General features: G+C 50.5%; 9 protein-coding genes across 9 annotated transcripts; 4 read left to right on the top strand and 5 right to left on the bottom strand.

Annotated features, from left to right (window-relative positions):
* Window positions 1-505: 505 nt before the first annotated feature.
* N7462_008431 (putative pantetheine-phosphate adenylyltransferase) lies at window positions 506-1,741 on the top strand (the record flags this gene model as incomplete). The annotated part of the gene is made up of 1 exon (XM_057080146.1): window positions 506-1,741. The coding sequence occupies one exon, from the start codon at window positions 506-508 to the stop codon at window positions 1,739-1,741; it is 1,236 nt and encodes a 411-aa protein (XP_056930474.1).
* A 1,179-nt stretch (window positions 1,742-2,920) lies between these two features.
* Window positions 2,921-4,417, top strand: N7462_008430 (F-box domain protein; the record flags this gene model as incomplete). Its single annotated transcript, XM_057080145.1, has 2 exons — window positions 2,921-3,317; window positions 3,396-4,417. Coding segments are annotated over 2 exons (1,419 nt in total), but the record flags the coding sequence as incomplete, so codon positions are not given.
* Window positions 4,418-6,923: 2,506 nt separating this feature from the next.
* N7462_008429 (Pfs domain protein) lies at window positions 6,924-10,561 on the bottom strand (the record flags this gene model as incomplete). Its single annotated transcript, XM_057080144.1, has 3 exons — window positions 6,924-9,058; window positions 9,213-9,800; window positions 9,949-10,561. The coding sequence occupies 3 exons, from the start codon at window positions 10,559-10,561 to the stop codon at window positions 6,924-6,926; spliced, it is 3,336 nt and encodes a 1,111-aa protein (XP_056930472.1).
* A 138-nt stretch (window positions 10,562-10,699) lies between these two features.
* Window positions 10,700-14,949, bottom strand: N7462_008428 (Pfs NACHT and ankyrin domain protein; the record flags this gene model as incomplete). Its single annotated transcript, XM_057080143.1, has 2 exons — window positions 10,700-13,878; window positions 13,959-14,949. 2 exons carry the CDS (start codon window positions 14,947-14,949, stop codon window positions 10,700-10,702), a joined length of 4,170 nt encoding a protein of 1,389 aa, XP_056930471.1.
* A 1,306-nt stretch (window positions 14,950-16,255) lies between these two features.
* On the top strand, window positions 16,256-16,738 carry N7462_008427 (carboxymuconolactone decarboxylase family protein; the record flags this gene model as incomplete). Its single annotated transcript, XM_057080142.1, has 1 exon — window positions 16,256-16,738. The coding sequence occupies one exon, from the start codon at window positions 16,256-16,258 to the stop codon at window positions 16,736-16,738; it is 483 nt and encodes a 160-aa protein (XP_056930470.1).
* A 3,277-nt stretch (window positions 16,739-20,015) lies between these two features.
* N7462_008426 (histidine phosphatase family protein) lies at window positions 20,016-21,617 on the bottom strand (the record flags this gene model as incomplete). The annotated part of the gene is made up of 1 exon (XM_057080141.1): window positions 20,016-21,617. The coding sequence occupies one exon, from the start codon at window positions 21,615-21,617 to the stop codon at window positions 20,016-20,018; it is 1,602 nt and encodes a 533-aa protein (XP_056930469.1).
* Window positions 21,618-21,894: 277 nt separating this feature from the next.
* N7462_008425 (uncharacterized protein) lies at window positions 21,895-22,098 on the bottom strand (the record flags this gene model as incomplete). Its single annotated transcript, XM_057080140.1, has 1 exon — window positions 21,895-22,098. One exon carries the CDS (start codon window positions 22,096-22,098, stop codon window positions 21,895-21,897), a length of 204 nt encoding a protein of 67 aa, XP_056930468.1.
* Window positions 22,099-22,231: 133 nt separating this feature from the next.
* On the top strand, window positions 22,232-22,827 carry N7462_008424 (uncharacterized protein; the record flags this gene model as incomplete). Its single annotated transcript, XM_057080139.1, has 3 exons — window positions 22,232-22,259; window positions 22,325-22,651; window positions 22,703-22,827. The coding sequence occupies 3 exons, from the start codon at window positions 22,232-22,234 to the stop codon at window positions 22,825-22,827; spliced, it is 480 nt and encodes a 159-aa protein (XP_056930467.1).
* Window positions 22,828-23,828: 1,001 nt separating this feature from the next.
* N7462_008423 (uncharacterized protein) lies at window positions 23,829-25,295 on the bottom strand (the record flags this gene model as incomplete). The annotated part of the gene is made up of 1 exon (XM_057080138.1): window positions 23,829-25,295. The coding sequence occupies one exon, from the start codon at window positions 25,293-25,295 to the stop codon at window positions 23,829-23,831; it is 1,467 nt and encodes a 488-aa protein (XP_056930466.1).
* Window positions 25,296-26,016: the final 721 nt, after the last annotated feature.

Raw genomic sequence — 26,016 nt, 5'->3', positions numbered from 1 at the left:
ACCGAATTGACAGAGCTGCGAGCGAGTTTAGTAGGAGGAGAACAGAGGACCTGGGCCATTCTTCGAGGCGCAGCTGCGTCGAGGCAAGCTAGTCCCGCGCTGAGTCAGCTAACCCCGGTTTCCCGCAACGTCGGACGCTTTTTGGGGACGAGGACCAGCACTTCTACTGCTCCCTGGATCTCTGGAACCTTTGGCCCTGGTGAACTATGAAAAAGAGCACTGTGACAAGTCAACCCGAAGAACGCTAGATCTATATAGCCTTTGTTTTTCATCCCTGCCGAAGAAGTGGCTCCGCGTCGCAAGTATACTGGGAAATACTAGGCCGATTCTCCCGATCTCACTGGTTACTACTTCGTCGATTCGGTTATTTGATACGGATCTCGGCCAAGTCTATTAAATTTTTTGAGATTTTGTGGCTGCCTCTTTCATTAATTCATTATCTTTGTCTTCATCCTGACACACTTCCCGACACACTTCTTATTTGCATTCACCGGGAATCGCTATCATGGCATCTACCGACAGTCGCCATAGCGCCCCGGCGGCCCTACTGCTACTTCCCCCACCGCCGGCCGTCTCACTCGATCAGGTCAAGAAGGTCTTCGAAACTCCAATCTCAGAAGCTTTAGAAAAGCTCGCTCGATCGGTCAATGGACCTGATGGCATCGCGACTCTGGATCTTGCATTGGAGCTGCCCGGTCTGCTGGACCCAGCAAACAGACCGCGGGCCAAGATCTTTGCGCAACTCCAGCATTATCTCACCAGCATCTATACGTTGATCGGCGCCGTTGCAGCTGTCCATGAAATTGAGCTCGATGAGCCAGGGGGTATCGATGCCCGCGTGCTTTTCATCGATCGTTCATTACCTGCACCCCAATTTCCCCAATGGGAATTTGGGCCTATCCTCAGCCTTCAGTCACTCGCGACCTCGGGCCGACGGTGGGACCATGTGTTCTATCTCGAGAACCATTCTGGCCAAACATTGTCTCGGGCCTTTTTCCAGTTGCTCAACGATGCCTCCTCACCGACACAACATCCAACTCTCAATGTGCAAGCTATTACAGCCAGCTCCAACTGGACAGTGCCCCAGCACCTGTTATTCTCCGAAGACCAACCGTCACTCCCCTTCCAGCCCCACTATTCTGTGATCGTCGGGGGGACATTCGACCACCTTCATCTCGGCCACAAATTGCTGCTTACCGCACTGGCCCTCACCCTGGAGCCCCCCACGGAGGCGAATGAGGATCAAAATAGGCTTCTCAGCGTTGGGGTGACTGGCGACCAACTGCTGGTGAACAAGAAGTATGCGGAGTTTCTGGAGAGCTGGGAAGAACGCTTCCAAAACACGGCGGCCTTCTTGACTGCCATCATGGATTTCTCTCCGCCGGAGGCTCAGAATCAACCCCCTAGGCTTGAACGCACCACTGCCCCGGGCCCGAACGGAAACTTCGTGGTCATGCGGATTCAACCCCGTCTGGCGTTCAAGTTCGTGGAAATTTGGGATCCCTATGGACCAACAATCACGGAGGAACGCCTGACGGCACTGGTCGTTTCGAAGGAAACGAGCGCCGGCGGGGCTGCGGTCAACGTGGAACGAGCGAAGAAAGGATGGAAGGGCCTGGCGATCTTCGAGGTGGACGTATTACAAACCGGGGACGTCACCGAGGCCACCGCCAATAATTTCGAATCGAAAATCAGCAGTACAGATATTCGGCGGCGGCGTATGCACCTAGCCAAGGTCTAAGCTTGGGACTGAAAGGATTGTGATAAGGCATGATTGGAAATCAGCGGCATCCTGCCCAATGGCATCCGGGGCAAGCGGATTTGAATGTCGGGGAGCGAGAACAGCGCAGCGCACCGTGTACATAGAGTCTGTAGTCGATCAGCCGAGCCTTGATCTGGAATCTGCGATCCATGATGATCCGTGGTCCGTGATTCATGGTCCCTGATCTGGCATTCGGGACATGCCTCCATACCCCCTCCTCTATCACCCCTCTCCCTATAGACCTATAGACTCGCATAGAACCCGCATAGACTGGCGCAGCCAAAACAAGACCAGACTCAAGACAGCAAGGATCCCACCAACATTCCAACACTCCAACGCTCCAACGCGCCTGGAGCGCAAGCAATTGGCTCCTTTGGGTTTCGATTTCGGCCAGTTTCCCCCCAATCCGGGGCTGCTGAAGCACCAACTTCTCCACAACGCGACTCCCGTCACTCTGCAGATGTGACAAAGACCGGGGCCTGCAGTGGCCCTGCCCGACTTCGTCACCAACCACCGTCGTCCCCTCCCTCCCCTCCATCGTCTCTCAAACCCCCTCCACCACTCATCATCCACCCTCTCCACCGCGAACCTTTCGCGGACTCGCTCAGACTCGCTCCTTCTAACTTCCACTGGCTTCCACTGGCTCCCGTCGCCTGCAGGTTCGCGCTGGTTGCGCTGGCTGGCCGCAGCCTCCTTCAATCATGTGATTGCACCGTCACTCCGTCGCCAATGGAACGGGCAAGATCGTGATGCCAAAGCCCGCGCCGGAACAGCCCCAATGCGCGCTAAACCAGGGTCCTGATGATCATCCTGGTCGCCCACCGCGCATTGTTAGGGCGAGAACCCTCCGCCATGCGGCCATGGTGAGACAAGGTCTGGAGTGACGAGTCGACTCGACCTTCGACAGCTTGTGTTTTTTTATTTATTTATTTTTTCTTTTCTTTTTTCCCCCCTTCGGAATATTTTCTGTCAATTTATAGCCAGCACAATGCCCACTGTTCGTGCGTCATCTCTCCTACATCGTAGGAATAACATTCTTCTCGTCTTCCCCTCACTCCTCCTTTCGCCTCCGTACCGGTCTGTCAAGACCCGGTTTGGCGAGCGCCTGTGCTCCCCGGCATTCGCTTCGAACTTCCATGTTGCTACTATTCTCCCAAGTCGCCGAATTGTCGGCTGCCACGCGCGCCGATCATGGCCCAACATCGTCACATTCACGATCTGGCCGACGAGCTATTGAGTGAGATCCTATCGTTTTTGCTCGAGTCGAGACCACGAGCTCTAAATGGCAATTCCTTCGGAAATGGACTAAACGGCCACCACCACGAAGATCACCAATCCTACCGCCCGGTGAAGTACGGCGAGGCGTGCGATCTCGATCGTTTTCGCCTTGTCTGTCGACGGTTTATGCGAATTGGCACGCCGCGAAAATTCTCACGCTTCATCCTCCGATTCTCTGAAGATGGCTTCCGTCGTCTCGACGACTTGCTAAATATGCAGCTGGCCTACTACGTTAAAACGGTGACATACCTCGTGCGACCCTTATATCATGGCAGCGGTACCCAAACATCCTCGCAAATGCATTCCACTTCTTGCCCCAGAAATCCGCGTGGCTGACACTCGCATCTCTATACAGGCTGGATCCCGATCCTCCGGGCCCTAGACACCCAGAATCCTAATCTCGCGCGACTACATAGTCGCCGACTACGTGAACAGAATGCCCTTATTGATACAAACCACGATCTGACGCAGCTGCGATCCGCCATCACGGCCTTCTCGTCCCTCCAAGAGATCAAGCTTCTCCGCCTGCAAGACGAAGCTGACGAACGGCTCCTCGATTTCATCCGGGACGACCACGCCGCAACAACTGTCATCACGGCCACCAGCTCCACCCCTCATTTCGACTGGGAATACGCCTGCTCGCGTGCCGTCACAAACCTCGGTATCGCACTGCTCAACTCACAATGCTCCTCCCTCCGCTTTATCGGCCCGCAAATCAGCCCTGAAGCAACTCTCCAACTCCTCCGCGCCCCATCCACTACCCTCGCCGCCATGGGCACTCGCCTCACTAGCCTAGACATCAATTTCTATTCGCACTCCGACATCACCCCGACAATGGCGACCCTCTCCCCAGTTTTCCACGCCTTCTTCGCCGAAGCTGCCAACCTGGCCGCCCTGCACATAGGCTTCCCGCCTAAAGCCCCCCTCGACCTCCCCCTCGACGCCCTCCTGCCGCCCTCCTCCTCCCCGCGCAAGGCCCTCCGCACCCTCAGCCTGCAAGGCTGGCGCCTCAGCGCCGACGAGCTGATCAGCCTGGCCCGCCGCCACCCGGGACTGCGCACCTTCCGCCTGGTCGCTGTGTACCTGCGCCCGCGCGGTCGCTGGCGCGATGTGCTGGCCGTGCTGCGCGACGAGCTGGTCCGGCTGGAGCGGCTGCATCTCTGCGACATTGGCTACGCGGCGCACTTTGACGCCGAGGCTGGCGTTGAGGTTTTCGACCCGATGCCTGCATCGGCGGTGTCTGTTGCGGCGGGGACGACGGCGGTGCCGATGGATCAAGCAAGTACGGCAGTTGCGGGCAGTGGGCGTGGGGGGGCTGGGGCGGCGGGCGGAGATGGAGAAGGTCCGCGGATTGGGTGTGGAGGAGTTGGGGGATGATGGGGTTTGTGTGGCGCGAGAGCAGGCTCGGCTTTGGGAAGCGTGGGTTTTAGCGGGGCCGCAGCGGGATGGGCTGGTTAAAGAGGGGTTCGGGCTCGGGGAGGGACCTCTCGGGGCCTTGAATGAGAAGACTGTGGGGCATAGGGTATGACGGACGAGGGGGGACGAGTAAAAGGTTGCAAATCGGATTTTTCAGATTCATGGCTGGGTGTTGGCGGCTTTTGTGACATTCGTATATTCTCTTTTCCTGGTCCAGGGCCAGGCCTATTTTGCATTTGGCATCGGTGATTCTGCGGCGTAGAATCGTGAAACAATAGTTTTGCTCTCTCATATCGTGACCTCCACCCTGCCTGTTTCACGTTCCAACTGCTCCTGGCTGCTCTATCTAGGCCTTCCGGTTCGAGGAGTAGATCTCATCGCGATACGCCCCGCACTGCAGCCTGAAACAATCAGTGGTATCGGCCTCAATTGATTCCTCCCGGAGGAACTAGGGAATAATGAATTAAATATAATTAAATATAATGGCCCCTAGACACTAGCATTGACTTTTCTCGGTTACATATGATGTAGACCCTTGGCCTGTTTCAGCAGCTCTGCGTCTACACAGATGTTGCAAACTAAGAATATAGGTGCACAAAACGACGATGCTGAATACCGAATTATGAATACGAAACTCCCCGTGGTTGATTGACCTGACAGAACCATCACTTTATACAGTGAATTATGCTCAATAATGCGATCCTCAGCCCGACTCCTTAGGCTATTTAGGTGGTAAGCCACCGACTGCGATGTACCGCGACTAGAACATAGAGACCTGTCAAATCGACGCTGAAAATGATAGCCTCTGGTTACAGAAACGGCGATCTTTCCACCTATAACTTCAAACGGCAAGCCGCTGCTTGACCGCTCGCTGCCCCGTACTGCCCATCCGTTCTACATCGAGCTAGGACTGTCAGTCGTCCTTCCCGAGAAAACTCGAGCTAGACTGAAACACTCCCGTAGTCTTGGACAGCACTTTGAAACCGAGAACACTAATATAACCTGAGAACGCTAATAGTAACTGGCGCTATCGAATGGTACAAGTGCAAGTAGGTTTACCCTGGATGGAATGAAAGTCTTGTGATCAGGGAATAACACGGAATAGATATTGGACTCAAATCGAACCAAGACCACGTGAACTATCTACTAGAAAACCAAACAATTGATATAACTTTTTTGACCGAATGTTTAAAAACGCCACGAAGACATTCATTCTGGCGTTTGGCAAATACTAGCTCCGCCTTTACTAACATTTTGAACTACTTGGCCACATTTTTAATTTAAGCTAGAATAAAATGGAAGCTAACAAGGCGTTAGAAGGTCCTCTCTAACCTGCATCATAACCCAGGAGGATCACAGCGAGATCTTTTTTGTCGAGAATAATAGCAGACGTAAGTACTTGATTGTCCCAGAAAACAATCATGGTGGAAATAAGCCAACTCGCATCTAGAAACTGTATATACATCTATCGGCAATAGAGTATATAGTCCCCTAGACCAGCCCGACCCAGCTTTCAGAAAGCAGCAAAATTCTCTCATATCTTCCTTACGTTATTGCCAATACAAGCAAATCGATATGGTGATAGGCTCATGCTCTCAGAGTCACCTTATGTTCTTTTTCCAGCGATTAAGAAACCCCGTTCAAGTGAATTCAACAATAGTTCGATATAAAATTCTTTCAATTTTAGGACTTTGATAATGCTACAGCGCGTCTCAAAACTGGTACACCCTCCTACACTATTTGTCAGACTCTCTGGCCCCGCTGTCAAGATATACCAAGCTATGTTTGGAAGGTTCTGAAGCACCCCTGTCAACTGAAAGACGTGCGCGTCGCGCGCTGTGGCCTAAAAAAAAAAAAAAAAAATGAGAGGAAGGGAAGGAGATGTCAAGAAAAAAGCCGAATCTATAAGATTCTAGATTGTAGCATCACCGCGGAGGCTGAATAGGTGCGGACATATAGACCTGGGGACTGCAAACGTGGCAGGAAGAATAGGTTGGTGTTATGCATGCTTACTATACTAAGAATATAGAGGACCGCAGGCTGAAGACAAAAGACGCAGGAAAGCAAAGGTTGGCAATACGTCGTAAAGCGTCGGGGTATAGTAAGCAAAGCAACGTGCATATCCACGCAGGAAAAGCCTTGGAACCCTTAAAGCCAATGAAAGTCATGATTAAAGAGGAGATGAAAGGGCGAATAAATAGATTGTGTGGCAGCAGGGTCCCTATTTAGCGAAAGTGTCTTCTTTTTGCGGACGCACACGTACATACAAGTTCATTAGTTCCCTTTCTCTCACCAAGTTCGTCTCAGAGTAGACCGCCTTTGGATTTTGAAAGAAGGGTAAATTTCTGAGACTGGAGAACATCGAAGGTATACTAAAGCTCAAACACTGTCAAAACCCGTGCTATTGATACAATTCAAAGTCTTTCGGAACACACTAGGTAGGCTCTGATTATTCGTTGCTTGCATGTCATGCCGTCCCATTTAAGTGAATGCTATCCTTCAAATGGTAAAGCAGAAGTTTTGCGTATGACGCAGCCGTTGCTGCCGCATACTCCTGAAACTGTTTGTTTTTGTGACTATCTGAGTAGTCGCAAATGCCTCTGATGACCAGACAGGGAAAAGTGTTCACGATACCAGCTGCTTCCATTTCGAAGCATAGAACATCTCTTTCCATGCACCATATATCACGCAGCTTTGCGTCTTTCATGACTCTGTTACCCGATGCAATGAGTCCATAGTGTATTTGTGGGTGATGATTCGAGCGGCTTGGCCGCGTGGTAACATGAGAAATACTGCAAGAATCGCACGTGGCGTGCTTGGGATTGTGCGCATAGACGCTAGAAAATAGACGATCATTCTCTGGTCCTGGATACCGATACTCCTTTCTGCACGCCGTAATTTCTTCAATATATTCCTGTAAAGGGTTCGGAGGGAGATGAGGATCAGACTCCAGAATACTGAGTGCAGTCATAATCACACGTGAAGGAGCTTGGAGAAATCCACTCTGCTCGAAAACACCATTTTCCAGAGCCTTGCCCATATCGTACTGGATAACGCCGGGGCTAATTCCAATTGGCTTGCTCACCACCACGTCACCGAGACGGATGTCATGTCGGGGCGATGGGACACCACCTCCGATGCCGACCAGTAAACAGAATTTTACCGATGGAAAGCTTCTTCTCAAATTCGATGCAACATCTGCTGCAGAGTTTGTGCCATATTCACCGTAGGGCAGGCACGCAGTGACGACCTTGTGTCGCCCTATACGGCCTAGCGCGTAGTGATTTGAATCCACAGCAGACAGAGAGAGGTCGGGGTGGGTTTGATCGAATAACGCGCGGACAGCCAGGAGCTCTAATGGCAGTGCGCACAAAATACCGACAGCATAGTCCTCAGCCCTTAGAGATTCCAAATTCCACTTAGTGTATGATCTCAATAAGTGGTTGGGTCGTGCAGACCCATGATCAGCAGATGAAGTGGCCACAGTGTCTTTAATCGAAGAGGCCTGGGTGTTCGATAATCGGAAGTAATCACTCTCAGAACCAACCTGGGTCTTGATATCATCATGCCCAGATATATAGGTCGAGGCAACGGGAACTTCATTATTGTCCTTGATATCATCCCTTTCAGGGTCCCCAATATCCCCCCATCGCCACCGAAACCTTCGATTATATCCGAAGACCACCGCGCCATTACGAGCCAGAGTGACGGTATTATTGCATTGCTGCGGCTCATCTGACAGTGTAGCTGGTAAGATCACCTGAACTAAATCGGCATGATCTGCAGTAGCATCGGCGCAGTCACAGAATTCAAAGACCATTTTTGGGTTATGCCACACGAGATTTTCGCTTAGCCGTACAGGATTTGCCGTTAAATCACCTGTATATTTGACAACCATCTGCTGCAATTCTGCAATCCCTGCAGCCAAATAATATTGATCTCTAGGAAGTGAGGCCCAGTAAGGACAAGAAACAGTTGATGGCTCCAGCATTTCCCCAAACCCACGACCAAATAGATTGATTGTATGTATTGACCGGGTAAAGTCAATCCATGATTTTCCCTTTACGGGGATTTTTGCTAGTCGGGGAAATAATGGGTCTGATTCAGTGGAGAGGTCATGGAAGTCCCAGCCTTCGAAGTGAGCCCGAGGAATAGACTTGGAACTGTATCCACTGCCATCTGGCCCGACAGCATGTACCTGATAATCAAAGATCTGTTCGAAGATGTTGAGGAAGTGCTCAACTCGGTCTTCAAAATTGATGTGCTCATCTTTGTCCTGATAGATCGTTAGAGCCCGGTTACCGCGGTCCGAAAGTACTGCAATAGCAGATTCAGGAGTGCGTGTGATATGGGCCGGTGCCTCCTCTAGGTTCTCCCATCGAAAAAGACACTCCGAGCTGAGGGGACCGGTACTATCGTGCATTATGGAGGCACGCACAAGGTGTAGGAGAGCGCCTGCTCCGTTTAACAACCACCCTTGCTTGGTCTCCTCGTCCCAGAGAACCGCAGACTTCTGGATGATCCATTTGAGCTTCTTGAGATATCCACCTCGGGAAATATGGAAAGGGACATCTTTGTATCCATCCAAGAAGGGCTCACCGCCTCTTAGCTTCCCGCTAGAGATGAATGCCTGGCTAAAAATTCCATTATCGCGTGGCCTTGGAAGCCGGGAGCCTGACACTTCGTACTTTGCGTCCCGTGTCCCTGAAAATATAATAGTGTTAATTAGAGAAGGAAATAATGTATCTAAACATACCGGCAAGGTATCTTGTGTCTGAGCACCATCCTAAAATGTGACGGGCCTGTGATAAACGTCCGGCGATCAGGCCCTCCGCAGGGTCCACCGTGCTATCAAGGTATGATATTCGATCACCATTTTTATTGTACACTAAATGCCATACAATAACCTCGTCATAATTTTCGGTTGGAACAAGCATAGCGGAGAACCCTTTCAGGATTAGACAGTTTCGAAATGTGTTCACAAAATTCGCTTTTGCAAGACATGCCATCATGTGAAGCGGAATTTCAAGGCCACTTGAAGCGCCGCATTCAAGTCGTCGGGATATTGGGTAGCCCTGCACAACAACACAGTTCCGGAAGAGATCATGCCAACACTCCCCGCTTGCATTGGAAGAAAATTCGATCCTATCCATTGCAAAGGAAATATCTGCGCTGACCTCCGCGGTAAATTGTCGCTTTGCTGTCTGACTTTTATAATCGGTCATCTGGAATTTCTCGACCTGAGGCCGACAGTATGCGATTGGATCTGGATATGGCGAAGAGCGAAGAGCGGATCCAAGCCAGGAGAGCTGCTCGCCAACTTCGGCGATTGAATAGGCGGAACCTATAACTTCAAAAATGATCCTGCATTCCTTCGAGTGCTGAGACGAATAGAACCAAGCAGCGAGTCTTGTGCCATCCGAAAGGTTAACTACGGCCCAAAGAGTCAATATGATGGGCATGTCTTCCACAAATGATCTCGGATAGCATACCTCTAGCTTTGTTTCTTGGTCCAGATTCTAGCAAGGTCTGAAGTAACTTGAGAACCTCTCCGGCAGACGATGGCCATATCTGGTGCAGGTATTGGGAACATGTAAGCGCTTGAGCTGCTTTCCGAGAGCCAGTAATTGTGATGACCAGCGGGAGCGCTTTGAAACTTTCTTCGTTATAATCCTGGTCCTCCAGAAATGAAATAAGGTCCCAGTCTACAGTGTACGTCATTTTGTAGGGAAGTTCTGAGTCTCGTCTGCTGAAACGAGTTTGTGAAGGCAGGCCGTGCAAAATTGTTCTATTAATTTCCGCCCTCACTTCTTGGGTTGATGAATTGTGAAGACAGTGCCTCTGGAGATCGCTAAGAAGCCAGTCATATGCCGGATGTCTGACGATGTACTCGCGATATTCATGCAGTTCAGGCATTACAACCTTAAAAGTTTCACCTATCTTGATTTCTGGGTGCAAATCAACAATGTCGGCAGGAATAGGAGAGCATTCACCTTCGGCATCGGGAAATATATCGGACTCTTGGATCGGTTTGCTGCATTCCTCATCATCCACAGAGTCTGCATCATGGTCGGACCAGAGTTTCATTTTCTCGTCTAATGCCATGTTGTCCCCCGCCCTAGACTCGCGTGTTGTTGATGAATCATCCAGTAATTCACTCATGAATGCATCGGCAATGTCCCTTTTTCATTAATTGTCAACGAGTCCATACCGCTTCGCCTCGAAATAAGCTAAGCCATGTACTTACTGTCGATATTTTCGAATAAACGCAGGGACTTCTCGGTGGACATGTTGAGATAATTCGTTTGACCCAAGTCTCAAGGAAAATGCTTTCAGGCAATCAGGCATAGCATCTGTGATACGCCTCATGGATGACCTGTCCATCTGGAAAGGCGAAAAATGTTTGAGAAGCTCACGAACGAGCTTGTCGATGTAAATCTCCTTGACTGAATGATTCATGGTTAAAGTATCCGAATAGGCTGTTTGTAGATCTTCAACATCTGAGAGCGAAGCTCTTTGAGTATTCAACGTCGAGCGTTGCTCCGCAGAAAAAATTTGATCGGACACGTAGTTGGAACTGTTCGGTGCCAAACTTCCACGGAAAAATGGAGTGCCTTCTGTAAAGGGATCAAGGCCCTTCCCGACAGAACTGAAGATTTGGGTTGACTTTTCGTCTTTTTTAGGTCCGATGTTTCCAATTGCTTCATTCACCGCGCCCACTTGCACGATGCCGTCGGTGATCTTGATATCGTTTCCTTTTCGATCCAACAGAAGTTTTATGATGCCATCTCTGTTTGCAAAATTCTCCGCAGCCACTCGCAATATCTTGTCAGTGATATTCACCTCATCTCCTCTTCGATCTAGCAAGAGCTCCAGGAGCGCTTGTCCATCTGAGCTGTTGCTTACCGCGGCTATAGCTATAGCTTCCGTGATGATAATCTCATCTCCTTTTCGATCCAGCAAGAGCTCTAGGAGTCCTCGTCCATTTAAGCTATTGCTTACCGCAGCTATAGCCACAGCTTCCGTGATGATTATCTCATCTCCTCTTCGATCTAGCAAGAGCTCTAGGAGCGCTTGTCCATTTAAGCTGTTGCTTACCGCGGCTATAGCTATAGCTTCCGTGATGATAATCTCATCTCCTTTTCGATCCAGCAAGAGCTCCAGGAGTGCTCGTCCATTATATCTATTGCTTACCGCAGCTATAGCCACAGCTTCCGTGATGATCACCTCATCTCCTTTTCGATCCAGCAAGAGCTCCAGGAGTGCTCGTCCATTTGAGCTGTTGCTTACCGCGGCTATAGCCACAGCTTCCGTGATAATAACCTCATCTCCTATTCGATCCAGAAAGAGCCTCAGGACTGCTCGCCTATTTAACTCACTTGTCGCCGTCGCTGCGACCGCAGTTTCCATGATCTTAGCATTGTGGACATCTGCTCCCCCATCGATAAGAAGCCTGACCACCTTATCGTGACCATTCTGAGAGGCCCATAGAAGGGGTGTCAATCCATTTTTGTCGTTGGCATTGACATCTGCTCCTTTGTCAATAGCCAACCTCACTACAGCCTCGTGGCCATTCTCCGAAGCGCGTGAAAGTGGTGTGCGCCCCTCCCAATCCACGTCATTGACGGTCGTTTGCGTCTGAAGAAGTAGTTCGAAAATCTCTGTCCGGCCACCCTGAGCTGCCCAAGATAGCGGGGTTCGATTTGTGTAATTCTTCAAGTCTTCCCCGGAGTTCAGGTCCTCTATAATATCGACTCCTTTGTAAATGTTCGTGGGCAAATTCAAAAGAGCAGCAACAGTGTCCATGTTGCCTTTGGCCAAAGCAGCAAAGAGAGGGTACCTGTACCTTCCCCCAATAATATGACTTTCCGGGTCCGCTTTGAGCCTTGTGCGGATGAGCTCAGAGAATCCGTTATCTGCAAGGATATAAAAAAGGCTTGCATCCAGGCTGTATTCATCGACCGTATCAAATTCGAAAAGATTATTGATGGTGATCCAGTTAGAAACGGGAAAAGAAGATAGGAATTCATCTTGTGGAATCACTTTTGCCGCAGTGTTGGCATGGTAGAGGATGTATTGACTAGCATACTCCAAAAACGGGTACACTTTTACAATTTCCGTCCGTGCGTCGGGTTTGAACTCAAATTGCAACTTACTCACAGATGCACGCACCGAGGTATCATTGATGTAGAAGTTGCAGCATTGTTTAAGCATCTCATGGCTTGGGCTTATCCAGTCGGATCCAATGTCCGGCCACAATTCATACAGACCTTTCTCTTTGATAAGGAAGTTTCGGACAGATTCATGGATGAATTGAACTATTGGACGCGTAGAATTCGAGATCTCAGCAAGTCCTTTCGATGAACTTATAACAAGTCTGTTAGACCTATCAATAGCACCTGGTACGGTGACATCTGGGATCTTGTCATCTACTAGACCCATTGGCGACAAACCGGAGTGGAGCGCATGATAGAACTCATTCGGTTGCAAAGGCCGCGCTGCGCAGAGAAGCCAGAGGATGCAAAGCCGGAGTTCCTCTTCTCTTTCACAGTCGTGTCTCAAGATATCCTTGAATAGTTCGCTTAGGCCACTGGGTACTTCTGCGAGTCTCTTTCTTAAAGACAGTTCACCCTTTCGTCTCTCCTTGCTAAGAAGGGCGACCATTAAAATGACCCATATAAAAACACCAGCAGATTTACTGAGAAGTTGATATCGTAGGTCTTGGTCTTCAACTTGAAGTCGGTTTGTAACGTATATTGCCAAGTCTTCTAAATGGCCAGACTGATCTTCCAGTGTAAGTCGGATTCCCTGTCGACAAGGAATATAGGGGTAGTGTCGACTGGAGAAACAAATTCGAAATGAGATGTCTTTGGCTGTTGACTGTTCCGCTAGGTCTTCAAAATACTGGACCATATCCATAACTTGTTGCTCATCACACTCGTCGAGACCATCGACAAAGCAGATAAACGAGCGTTGACGGAGAGCTAAAATCGCTTCGTATAGGAGACTCTTGAGGACATTTAGGGATCTGTTGGAACTTTGGCTTTGTGAAACTAACTCGTGGTTATCCAGAATAGTCTGCAGGTCAGGGTATCCTTCAAGCAGCTGGCGTAATAAGGATTGATACATCCCTAAGGTCGACCTTTCTAAGTATTGGCCACGACAGTTGAAAAAAAAGGAGGCAATGACGCTATCGTTATGGCGGGTGTTTTTCTTCATGTGTAGGTATAAGAACTTCATGATTGTTGACTTGCCGGCACCTGGCTTGCCACTGATCCACAAAAAGCCATGATGATGGGTCAGTTTCTTTGGATCCATCCATGCTTTGTAGTCGGGGTGATCGAGAAACCATTGACATGCTTTGGCTTGAATCGGTTCAATGGTTAATCCAGGAGCATCGGTTTGCTCAAACCTGAGGGAATCTAGGAAGCGACCCCATTGACCTGGAGGTTAGGTTTTAGAATATGTCGTACTTAATACTAAGACCTCTGGATTAACTTACCATGACTGGTCTCAGGTAGCTCTTCTAGCAATTCCCTTGCATACGCGGCCGCAGTTGCAGCGGCATATCTTTGCCACTCTTGATTCCTATGAGAATCAGAGTAGTCAGAGATCCCTTTAATTAGAAGACAAGGCAGATTATTCATCAAGCCAACAGTCTCCATCTCGAAACATACAACATTGAGTTCTCGACCAACGTTATCCCGAGCGACGCCGTGTCTCATGACTTGATTCCCCGAAGCGATTGGGCCGTAGTGAATCACAATATCGTCTGATTCCCGTTCGCTTCGTGGCACCAACTTTGAATGATCACATTCATCACAGCTAGCTGCTGACGGTGATAAATGGTCATATGTTGCCAGGAAAAGACGGTCTGGTGATTTTGGGCGGCCATACCCAGAGGTTTTTCCCAGCCTTTGTTGTAGGATAGACGAGATTCGACTGGGTGATGATTTGTGCTTCGCCCGAAGGGCATTCACAACTGTCTCAAGCAAACTACTAGGAGCCTTAGCTACTGTTATTCGCTCGAACTTCCCATTTTCAACAATTTTCCCAAGATCATACTGCATCACTCGTGTTCCGACGACGATATCACCCAAATGAACATCAGCCATGCTCGGCACGCCTCCACCAATCCCGACCATCAATTCCACTCTGATTGCGGTGAATGTTCGCTTCATGCTCGCAATGAAGTCCGCCACGTTGCCGTCATTGCCTAGTGGTAAATACACAATAGCGACATTATGTCGCTTGATGCTTCCAAGTATGTAGGTGTTACTGTCGTCTGCATGCGTAGGCAGGGATTCGTGATTTTCATCAAGCATGACCTGAGCTGCTACCATCTCTATAGGCAGCCTGCAAATCCAGGCTATGGTGTAGTGATCATGTCGTAGGGTAAGCAAACCGCTATCGTGGGGAGCCTTTGGTCTCTCGGGCAAGTGAGATAAGTTTTTCTCGACACGCTTTTGTTTCCCAAATTTTCTCTCATCCATGTCGATAAGGTAAACTCTCAGAATTCGAGGCACACATATGCTTAGTATGTAACCAACACTAGGAGTAGGGGGAGATATTGCCGAATCGGAGGGAAGGTGTCCAGTGACTGGCTGCTATCTCCAATGTTTTCGAGTAATCGGTCTTGAGTTTGGTAGTGAGAGGACAGAGAATCCAACGGAAGCAGCTGAAGATGGTATTTACGCCTACCTGTTGTGCGCAGTCTGCCTGATGGGGTGGAGAAGTTACGGAAGGGGGCAGGTAATTTCAAATTTTGCCTGGCGCCTTCAATAACCTAGAGTAAGACTGGGCTTTTCTTCTGATTTGTCCGTGCTCCTCATATGTCCTGCTTTGCCAATCGATTGGCTTTCAGTGGCCGGTGGCCTATCTGCAAGCTGCGGCTGCTTAATGAGTTGGCAGTTGCAGGGGTCGTAACAGCCTGGCTATTGCTTGACGCGGAGCGGAGTTCTCGATGGGGGATACTCGGCATCAAGTGCAAGTCTCAGCCCCACTGCTATTGACGATCCATCACTACATCATCACCAGGCCTATAAAGACTGCCTGCGAAATTTCGCATAATTGGAACCGACTGATTCCACTTCCAACTGGAATTTCTGAGCCCACCCTTGAAATCCAATCATATTCTGAGCTCGTGTGGTCAGTGCATTGGTTGTGATGTGTGATTGGTTCATAAGAGGGTTGATACCTCTAAGATCAGGCTATTCCTGAGTTGCTAATGAGGGGTTGTTGTCCCAGTTAATCACGTGAGGTAGCCAACAGTCATCAGGATGCGTGACTCGCGGAGTGTATTAATGATCGCATTGCCATGTTAGCTGGCATAAGTGTGTGTATTGAGGTGGTGCGGGTACGGCACAAATCCAAGTCAGCGAAGCTACGCGTCGCAATACATTCTAGAGTGTTGCGACAAAAAAAGGGTGAATGGGCAGGGCACGTCGCATTACTGGTGACGCGCGCTGGCGCACGCCGTGGCCCTGAAACGAAGCAAGTACGAAATGAATCGTAAATTGAGTGATAAAATAGTACAGGTATGTGGACCGAGGATGTAAGTTTCTCGATACCATAATCTACAATTTGTGTTACAGGTAAGGTCGTCGGCCTCGTCACCAGGAGTCGAATTTGTCGAATTTGTCAGCAAGGGATGCCCAGGACCATCCATGATACGGAAAATATATATAACCCAACCTCATCTTGAGCTTCACTAATCCACGATGATCTGCAATTGTTTATCAACCCCGAAGGTTTTCTCAAGTCAACTATCGTATAGATAAGTTATATTCAAAGGGAAATATGGCTCGACTTCCCTATCCCGATTACCACACGCCACATGCCAAATCCCATCCTACCATCAATATTATGAAACTTCTTTCCTATAGTGCTGCGACTGTGGATCACTGGGCAGGATTAGGAAATGCCCAGTTCAAACAGTTATTACTCTCTGCTAGAGACCGCGAGCTCGTTATCATGTTGACCACGTCCAAATTCAACTCTACTTACGAATGGACCCACCATCTTCCCTTATCATTAAAAGCTGGAGTCACCAAACAGCAGCAGTTGGCCCTTGAGGCATCCGCCAAGCAAAATAGTTATTTTATCGATGGAAAGTGTGGTTTCAAGGCGGGGTTTAGTGCCAAAGATCTTATCCTGCTTGCCTTCGTGGAAACAATCATCCAACAGCCTGAAGTCAGTGATGAGCTATGGAAGCGTGTCAAGAGCGAGTTCTCGGACCGAGAAATAGTGGAGATCATATCTCTTCAGGTAAGTGGCAACTGAAATACGTGGTATAGTCGAAAAGTTTAACAGCGGGTGTAGGGGTTTTACTACTCTTTTTCACGATTGAATACTGTTCTTCAGTGCGATTTCGATGAATGGGCCAAGTCCAAGCTTTGATTTTTTTTTCAACGCATAGTCTCACTTGTAACGAATGTGATTTTCTGGAGAGAACAAAGGAGATTTGAAGACATATGAATAGCCCCAGAAAGCCTGACATTGATGTTACACATAAGCTTGCTATAAGGGTGAATCCGCCTTGGAGAATTTACGACTTCTTCTAGGTCGACGGCCCGGGAGGATTGTGTCAGCTGACGAACGCTCTTCCAGGCGAGTCATTTGGCCAGCGGTTGTATCTTACCAATGTGTTCATCGTAGAGTTCAGATTCTACTGGAGGGCGAGCCTCACTAGAGAGACAGGTCTGGATATCGTCGTCTTGTGGCTGGGAATCAGAGCCGGAGGTCAGCGTCCGAGGTTTCTTTATTGGATTTGTTGGGTTGGCACGCTTTTCCATCTATCTGCTTGTTTCTGCTTCCCTATTGAAGAGGTAGGAGTCACTGGAGCCGGCGTAATGGAGCCGAGATTTGGAATAAAATAAACATCATCCACGCGAATTGCGAGCCGAGGCGTGTTATGAGTGACACCGAAACCCCTGAGAAGCTTCTTGATCTTGATTGGTTTGTATGAGTTCAAGACAATTTTCGAGCGTCAACGAGCCTTGATGTTGTCTCTGAAAGACTCATTGCTCACCTTCGATTGCTGCTATTTGATCAAGACCCGCATTTCTTTGTCAAGCACGGCGTGAAATAAGGTATTGCCCGGCGGTTCGTTAGTAATATCGGCCACTAGGTGAAACAACACGGGGAGTTCAATTGCAACGACAGTAATGAATAATGATAATCTTGTTTGGTTGTCTTTCAGTTAATAGACAACAACCTATACCGGTATACTATATTGCAATATATTCATGAATAGCCCGGGATACCGTATGACTCGATAAATATCGCACTCAGCGGAATATTAGCCGGGCAACTACTTAGCATTAATCTAAGCGTCTCATTTATCGAGTATCTGCGTGGGTTTTACTAATAAATTTCCTCTTTTATCCTTCCTAGATAGAATAGGCCCACTATTCACTATATAATGGATAGATATCTCAAGCCGGATCTTCTTACTACGACGGAATAGATAGGCCTTCACTAGGAGCTGTTTCTCAGCCGCCCTCTAATTAATACTAGTACCTTCAAAGTATTTGCTCATGTTCCATTGGGAATGCACTGATGACACGATTTTAGTATTATATAATCCCACCTGTCGGCCACGCGCTGTCTTCCGTCGTAGAATATTACTAGCATCCTCTTTAATCCGTTGCTCGTAAGATCTAGGCGGTTGGGCTAGCTCTTATTTTGTATCTTTGACCACAAGGTTATTCAGTTTAATCCTCCACTGGATCTAGTAGTGGATAAAGCTCGGGGATTCCTTATCCTACGCACTTTTATTTGTGTTTACCCGCAAGATGAGAACTCTACTCCTCGAACCGATATTGATATAAGAGATAGTTACTCACCAAGTACTTCCATAGGGTTTAGTGAAGGGTAGTCTACTGATAGCGTCCATTCGCGATCAAGGTAACCAGGGATACGGGCATACGAGTGAGTCTATTCCCATATATTAGGAAGTTTAGGTCGGTAAGATTCATCGTTGATCAAAAAGTGTAGGTCATCCCCATAAGTCAGAAAATGCCAGTAAAGACTCTATTGGCATGGTCACATATTAGCTTCCACCAAGAATGTGAATGATAAGCAAGTAGAGATTTTGTCAGGCTGAGTATTGTGACAGTAGGTGCATAAGTAGTCTGCAGATAAAGTACAGTAAGCAAGTAACTTGTCAGTATTTTCGAGCTTTAGCGCCGGGTAAGAGCCCCAGACCGCCACTCGGACATAGGAGTGGCAAGGGGATGCGGTAGCCCGCCAGATTCTCGAGGAGTCTCCGGCTCTGTTGCTTGACTCATTTGCATCAGGAAGGAAAATTCCAGCTCCTTCTGAATCACCAATACAGCCATAAGACGAGCCACGGTATCTCATGAAAGGTGAATGATGATATTGAGACTAATACAGGAATATTAATATTCCGGAATGATACTTGATCTAGACTACTGCGCATTATGAAGTAGGGCCGAAGAATCTCTTTTAGTAAAGGAAGGTGCGCCAGTTTCGAGACGAACTGTACACAAAAATGAAACTTGAACCAAATTCCTGAAATCCCTTCTATAAATCTTGACAACCTACTGCCTTTTGGACATAATACAATGCTAATTAAGTAATAAGACTTCAGCTTAAGGTTCACGTCTGTTATGTCCATCTACATTAAATAGAAAGTACGGATAAGTGAACACGTTGGACGAGACGAAATCCAATAGGCGCGAGTGAAATAACTCGGAAATTTTGATGGGGGCTAGATCCTACAGACTCGAGTCTTTCTGTTAAGAAGGCTCAACATGATCTTTGTAGGAGCCTTTTCAAGAGTCTTTCGTCACGTTTCAACAGAAATGAGGTGCCAAGAACCTTCAGCAAAGAGCATACTTGATTCTCACGGATGAAATCCCAAAGATCTCAGTTGAGTATTATACGTTCGTCCCGTCACTAGTGCCAGGATTGAGCAATCGTAGTACGCTCCAGGGGCAAAAGGCAAGGCTCTGTCGTAGGACACCAGGTGTGAAATGTTGTTTACCTAGATACATAGGCTAGCTTGGATTAAAATGGAATTAACAACCTTTCACGGTCCGATACTTTCGATAGATATACCGGAGTGAGCAGGAGACGATGTATGGAGCTATGTTCACCAGGAGTACATGAAATAGGATAATTCCACAATGGCCAAGCGCTGTAATGCATTTCTATCGATATCTCATGAAGAATATCAAGCGAAAGTCAGGGTATCCAGAAAGGTGATGCCGCTAAGGATATCACCTATGAAAATAATGGACTGTGAAAAAGATAAAGTAAAAGGCGCTCTGCTTCCCTTTCCAGATTTCCGAGACGATCAGTGTTGCGAAGCCATCCGTGAGCAAGGCGGATGACTGATCATTCCTTCCAACAGTATGCCATACGAAACAGTCATCATCACGTAGCGTCGGTAGTTTTGCTTTTTTTGATGCAAAGACCTCGCACAACTCGCCTCGTCCTCTTGTCAGATTTCCCTGAGCGCCACTACAAGATTTTTGCCGTCCTTCTCTCCCTCATTTCCCTCCTTCAATACACTTCTCTTTGGACCGCGGCTTCACGCATAACAGCTACTCCAGTCGCCGCCATTACGAGCAAAGCTCAAGCCCTTGATAAAGTCACCGCGCCGACACCGCCCCAGGCTGTCTACCGTACAACCGTGGAGCGGGACAACCCGGTCATTCACCAGCACTCGGACCAGGGGTTCAGAGCTACCACTGCAAGTCATCATCTCGATGTACGCGCGGGCCGCGAACGGCACCGTCCACGCCGCAGAAAATCCATCTGCCGCCGCGGCGGACTGGACATGGTCGAGAGGAAGCGTGGCCGTGCCGTTGTACAGTCCCAGTGCAAAGAATATTGGGATCATGCCATTGTCATGGGTGAAATCCGCATAGAGGGTGCGGTTGACGGGGAAGGAGGCAGCGCCGGGGGCATCGAGGGTCGTGTTGGTCGAGGTATGATCGTGAACGGGAGTGTGGGTCATGCGAGCGATGAGCTCATTGACGAAGCCGACACCCTGGGTTGGGCCGAGTGGGTTACCGGCGCCGTATCCATAGTACTTGTCCAGCGACTGGAGGTAGTTGTACTGAGTCCACTCGTGCTCGGAGAAGAGGGCACAGAAGTCGGAGATGATGCTGCCGTCTGCAGTCGAGGAGATGGTGTCGAAAGCGCACAGATCCATAAGGTAGGTTACGGCATCATTGGAAAGTGTCACGCCGGGGAGTTGGGACTCCAGACGCTTGGCAATGGAAGGAGCGATCTGCGCTATGTAATTGTCGTCGACGGTATCACCGAGGTCGCTGTCCTCGAACACCGAGCAGGTGTTGTGATTTAGGGTGTTATTGGAACCCGAGTCTTCAGAGATGACCACGTTGATAATCGGGCTTGACTGAACGTGGTTGGCGGCGCTGTCTTTCATCTTGGTCTGCTGAAACCCCTGGATGAACTTTTTGCCGGACTCGACCACTCGCGAGGAGCCCGAAGAACGCATGAAAGGGATGTGGTCCCGCGTAAGGGCTGCGTAGCGCTGGTAGAACTTGATACCTGAGCTGATCATTTGGCGTTCTCCAAAGGTAGTCAGGTCATCACTGCCCATCGTATAGTTGTAAGTGCGCAAGAAAGCGGTTTTGCCGTGATATGCGGAGGCGTTGGCTTGTATCTCTTCCACGAGCGCCTTGTAGGCCGCGCTCTTCTTTGCGGTTGGATACCGTGCGCCGTGACGAGACAGCACCTGCACGAAGGTAATATCGCATTTCTCGGGTGTGGCACCGGAGATACTCTCATCTGCGAGTGAGAAATAGGGCGAATACTGGCCCCAGCGGTGCGAGAGGTCCGAAAAGCACTGGTAGCCGCCACTGACGCTGTTGCACGCCTTCGGATGGTGGACCTCGCTCGATCTTCTGGACGGCGCAATCGGCGCCGGCTGGTCAGGAAGAGTTCTGGCAGCCACAGTCACTTCATGCGGGGGCTCATACCCTATCCACAGGTACACGATCGCCACCACGGTGGCCGTCAGGAGCGTCACCACTGCCGTGAGAGCCCATCTGCGCGAGCTGCGGGCAGCTTGGGCCTTGGACGACGTTCCCTCCTCGCTTTGACCGCCCAGCAGTCTCTCCTCCTCGCTAGGGATGTGTATAGTAGACGTAGACCCCGCCATGTCCGAGCGTGCGCGCAATGCAGCGATCAAAGACCTCCGTGATTCCGGACAAGACTGTTCCACGAGTCCAGGGCCGACATGGTGAAAAAAAACGAAGACATGCCGTCAAGAGTCACGACACCTGCGGTGTTGCACATTGTTTTGCAGCATTTGCATTTGGCCCAGGACGTTCGATGAGCCCGTGAGTCGGCGCCGGTCGCTGATTGGTGGCAGCTCTGCCCTACCACACGACCGCACGGGATCGCGTCAACCCGTGGTACTTCGGGCCCCATACAACCTAGCGTGGCCGCGCATGTACTTCCCCATCCACCACACCTCCTTTCGCCGGTACTTGAAGAGACAAATTCCAGGTACCGGAAGTGCTGAAGTACTCACGGTCGTGCGGACTGGAATCAAGTAGCTCGAAGTCCTTCGAGGAGTTACTACATCGGTCATCTGTCAACCTCCAGCCCTCGACACTCAAGTCATCTACAAACGACATTACGAAACACCCCCACCACCAATCTCGCATTTCTTGCATCGCCGTCTCGGAGCAGACACGCAGATACTCCCCTAGTGTCGAACTTCAAACACCCGTCCCCCCTCGGTCCCTCTCCAAGCACCCCTCTTCTCATATGAAAACGACCCACCGGCCAGACCAGGGTGTGTTTCCCCTCCCCCCTACCCCCACTTCGAAATCCGGCCTGACGACTATAACTACGGTACAGAGCAGATTGCAGAGATGTTCCAATCAGAACCAGCATTCCCAACCTCCGCGCGACGTCGCGCGACTGACTTACCTGTCAACAGCCAAATTTCATCATGCATTAGCTTCGGCGTCCCCAGATCCTGGTCCCTACCGGACGATCATCCCCAACGGCCCGTCTCGCCAGACGATCTTGGATCCGAGGATCCGACACCGCACGCGAGCTATCAAATATGTCAACGTCCGCGCCCGCGACGATCACGACGCAAGGGGATGGGGAGGGAGGAGGCTGGCGTAGCAGGGGGACCTATCCATCCACCTATCCAACAGCAGCGTAGCACCACTTCCGGTCCGTGCCGGGGACCTGACGTGTAGGCTGTAGACTGTAAGTGATAGATAGTAGGCCAGGCCGGGCCCGACGATCCGAGGATCCGAACCCCGGGACCCCAGCTCCATGGACGTGTCGATGATCTGCGCAGGACTGCTGCGTCACTTGTGCATGTCCATTGGGTACGTTGTGGTTAGGACGACCAGACGCGGCTGGAAGTCGATGTATCGCGTGCTACCTGTCAACGGCGGCTGGGATGGAGGGGATGGACCGTACCACCGCGGCAACGCGCCATGCAGCAGGTAGCAGACTGCGAATACATGCGGGTAGAGAGATATGGGGTGTGGATCTCTGTGACTACGATGACTTAAAAGGAATAAAGCAACTGCAATGCCCAAAATGGAGTAAATGGTCGGCGCCAAGTATATATATATGTATGAAACTGAGGATCAGCTCTATGCGCCACATGTCACATTGAGGAAACAAGAAGAGATCGCACCACAATGCAGTGGGATCAAGCCACTGAACCATAGAGACGAAGACGGGAGGGAAGGAAGAGGTAGAAATAGGATGAAATCAAATGTAATAAAAATGACCAAATAATGATAAGAGATAAAATGTAATCAAAAGATCAACTCAACATCGCCAAGAGAGGTATCACCGCTGCAGAAATCAGACACCAGAACAGAAGCACCAAACACATGGGTCAGGGGAACATCGGAAAGTCAGAGGGTCAAGGGGAGGGGAGGGGGAAGAAGGTTAGAGTGGTCTGGAGAGGGTAAATATCTGAAGCACAACCTTTTTTTCTCCAAAAAAGATGCAAAGTAGTATAAACTCCAGCAGCCTTGACGGGAATGCAGGCGGGGAAAAGAGGAAAGGCTATAGAAACAGGCAAGGGCTTAGGGGAATGTCAAGGTGAATAAGATGAGACCCAGTAACCAAAAAAAGTAATACTCGTAATATAGTTATACACCCGCCTGCAGCACAGGTCGAGGGCACGTTGGCACCAAGGGCAATGCTGATTACTTTTTTTTCCCTTTTTGGGAGTGGGGGAGCACTGGCTCGACAGTCATGCCGGTGACTGCAGGCTGTTTGCTCATATGTGGGAGAGCTGGGGGGGGAGAGGAGGAAATATTATCGGCAGAAACATAAAAAACAAACAAAGGAAACCAAAGTCCAAATCAAGAACCTTGCATCTTCACCAGATGATCGTCCCCCCCCAATCACGGCCGGGACCAAGATCCTTGGAAGCGAGGCAGGGCAGTGCCTGCGATCGGTGGCGGTCCGACACTGCGTCCTGCGGGTGGAGCGGGCGAGTATGCGGCCGGGCTACCAGGCCAACTGGCTTGCGGGCGTGCCGAGTCCAGCAGCCTGCCCGGGGGGACGCCAGGCCCCGCGCTGGGTGCAGGCTGCCCATGGCCGGGGGCCGATCGGGTCCCGTCCCCCCACTCGCCCACGCCGCTGCACCCGAGTCAGCCGCCGGGACGAGCGAAGAACGCGGCGACGGCGGCCGCGGCGGTAATTGGGTCAAAGACCCGGCTCGATCGAGATGTTCGCGGAAAAAGTCTCGTTCGGTGCGGTAGTGGTCTCGCTGCTGGATGAGGGCGCGGATTTCGTCGGTCTGGCGTTGAAGCTCGTCCTGCTGTGCGGAGAGTCGCTGCTCGAGTTGCATTTCATTGCGCTTGCGGTTGCGGAATCGCCGGGAGGCGTCGCTGTTGGCTTTCCGTTTCTCGGCCTGGCTGGAGGAGCCGGATTTGAGGTCTAGCACACAAGGAATCAGACCCGGCATCCCGGCAATCTCTTCACTGACACTGCTGCGAGGACCAGCGGTGACTGAGGCTGCCCGGCTCATGGATTCGATCGTCACATAGGGCATCTGAGCCGCATATGGGGCTGTGGTTGGAGGAAGAGAGACATTCGTGACAGCTGGCGATGCTCGTCCGAAATGGCTGAAGCTTGAATGGGGTGTCGTCGGGCTCGTTTCTTGTGAATTGGGGGTCGTCAATGGACCTGGACCGGCGCTTGTTCTCCTCGAATGGATGCTCGCCGTCGAATGCAATGATGCTAACGATGGAGGCTGCGTAGGCGGAAGGGAGGCCACCGGGCGAAGCGTCGAATCTAGCGGAATAGGAGAGCTGACTGGGAGCGGCTGCCGCGAGCCCAAGGATGGGTCGTGGTGGATCAACGGCGAGTGAACCACGCTCGACTGTCCCGATGCTCTGCCACTGCCACTCACAAATCGAGCTGAGGGTGAACTCGTGTTCATCACAGGCCGCGAATGGGACCGGGGAGACAAGGGCTGCTGGGCAATTGGGGGCACGGCACGCGGTATCGGCGAAGAGCCCTGCCGTGGTCTGGGTGAGGAGGCCGGTCCCGGAAGCGTCAAGGGCTCTCGATTTCCACTGGTCCCTGACGAATCTCCAGCTACCTGCGCTGGTGGATTGAGGATGGCGTGGACGCCAATGGGCCGCGAAGACGCCGGTTCCAGCGGAGGTTCCACGGGCCCATATGGATGCCACGATTGGGGACGAGCCCGCAGCGGTGGCCGACGCGCAGAATGGCGACTGCTGGAGATCCCCGACTCCTTGTCAATCACGCTGCGGTCGTCGGAAGAAGAGTGAGTCGCATCGTCGGACAATGGACCAAGTCGAGGCTCCTGGGACATCGACGAAACTGCGGCGGACTGGGGGTTAGGGCATGACCGAGCCCCCCCTCTCTCTGTGTCACCGAAGGTCCCACGAAGGTTGTCTGAGAGAGAAGAGGCCGGATAGCGAGGATCCGCTGGGTAATCCGACAGCTTTGGCGAATGGAGCGGCCCAGAGTACGGCGCGTTCAACACGCTGAGGCCCAGAGTCGCCACGATGAAATGGGGGAGGAGGGGAGGGGGAGAAGATGAAGATTAAGAAACGAGAGTGCGAGGAGAAGAAGGATCGAGGTCGAATAGTTTAGCCCAAGAACACAGGCTTAATTGCTTTCTCTTTTCTCTTCTTTGCGTCAGGTCGTCTGAGATTGTCGAGTGCCAGCAATGTCGGTCTGGCAGGCAGGTCGGTTCGGGCTCCAATTGGCAACCGAAAGAGCTGGTATAAATCCCACGCGATGACGCTCAACCGTGGGTAGTTTGAATGCTGCACCAAGTCTTTGATGAAATCTATAGAGTACTATCTCGAGTACTATAGAGTAGAACGATTCTCGAGGAAGAGGGAGGGGAAAAAAAAGGTCCCCAGCTTATCAGAAGCACTCGCACTAGAACCGATTGGACCCGAGCGTATCGAGGTTTGTCACCACAGCTACAGTTCACCGATGCGTCACACCAGTCAGAATTTAGGAGTCGTAAGAATAGAAACAGGCAGAGCGATGGTCCAGACAGTCCAGATCCAGTGTGATCA

This window comes from Penicillium macrosclerotiorum (genome assembly GCF_028827735.1).
Source record: "Penicillium macrosclerotiorum strain IBT 26536 chromosome Unknown utg000008l_segment0_segment0, whole genome shotgun sequence".
NCBI lineage: Eukaryota > Fungi > Ascomycota > Eurotiomycetes > Eurotiales > Aspergillaceae > Penicillium > Penicillium macrosclerotiorum.
This window is presented reverse-complemented; position numbering and strand designations above follow the sequence as displayed.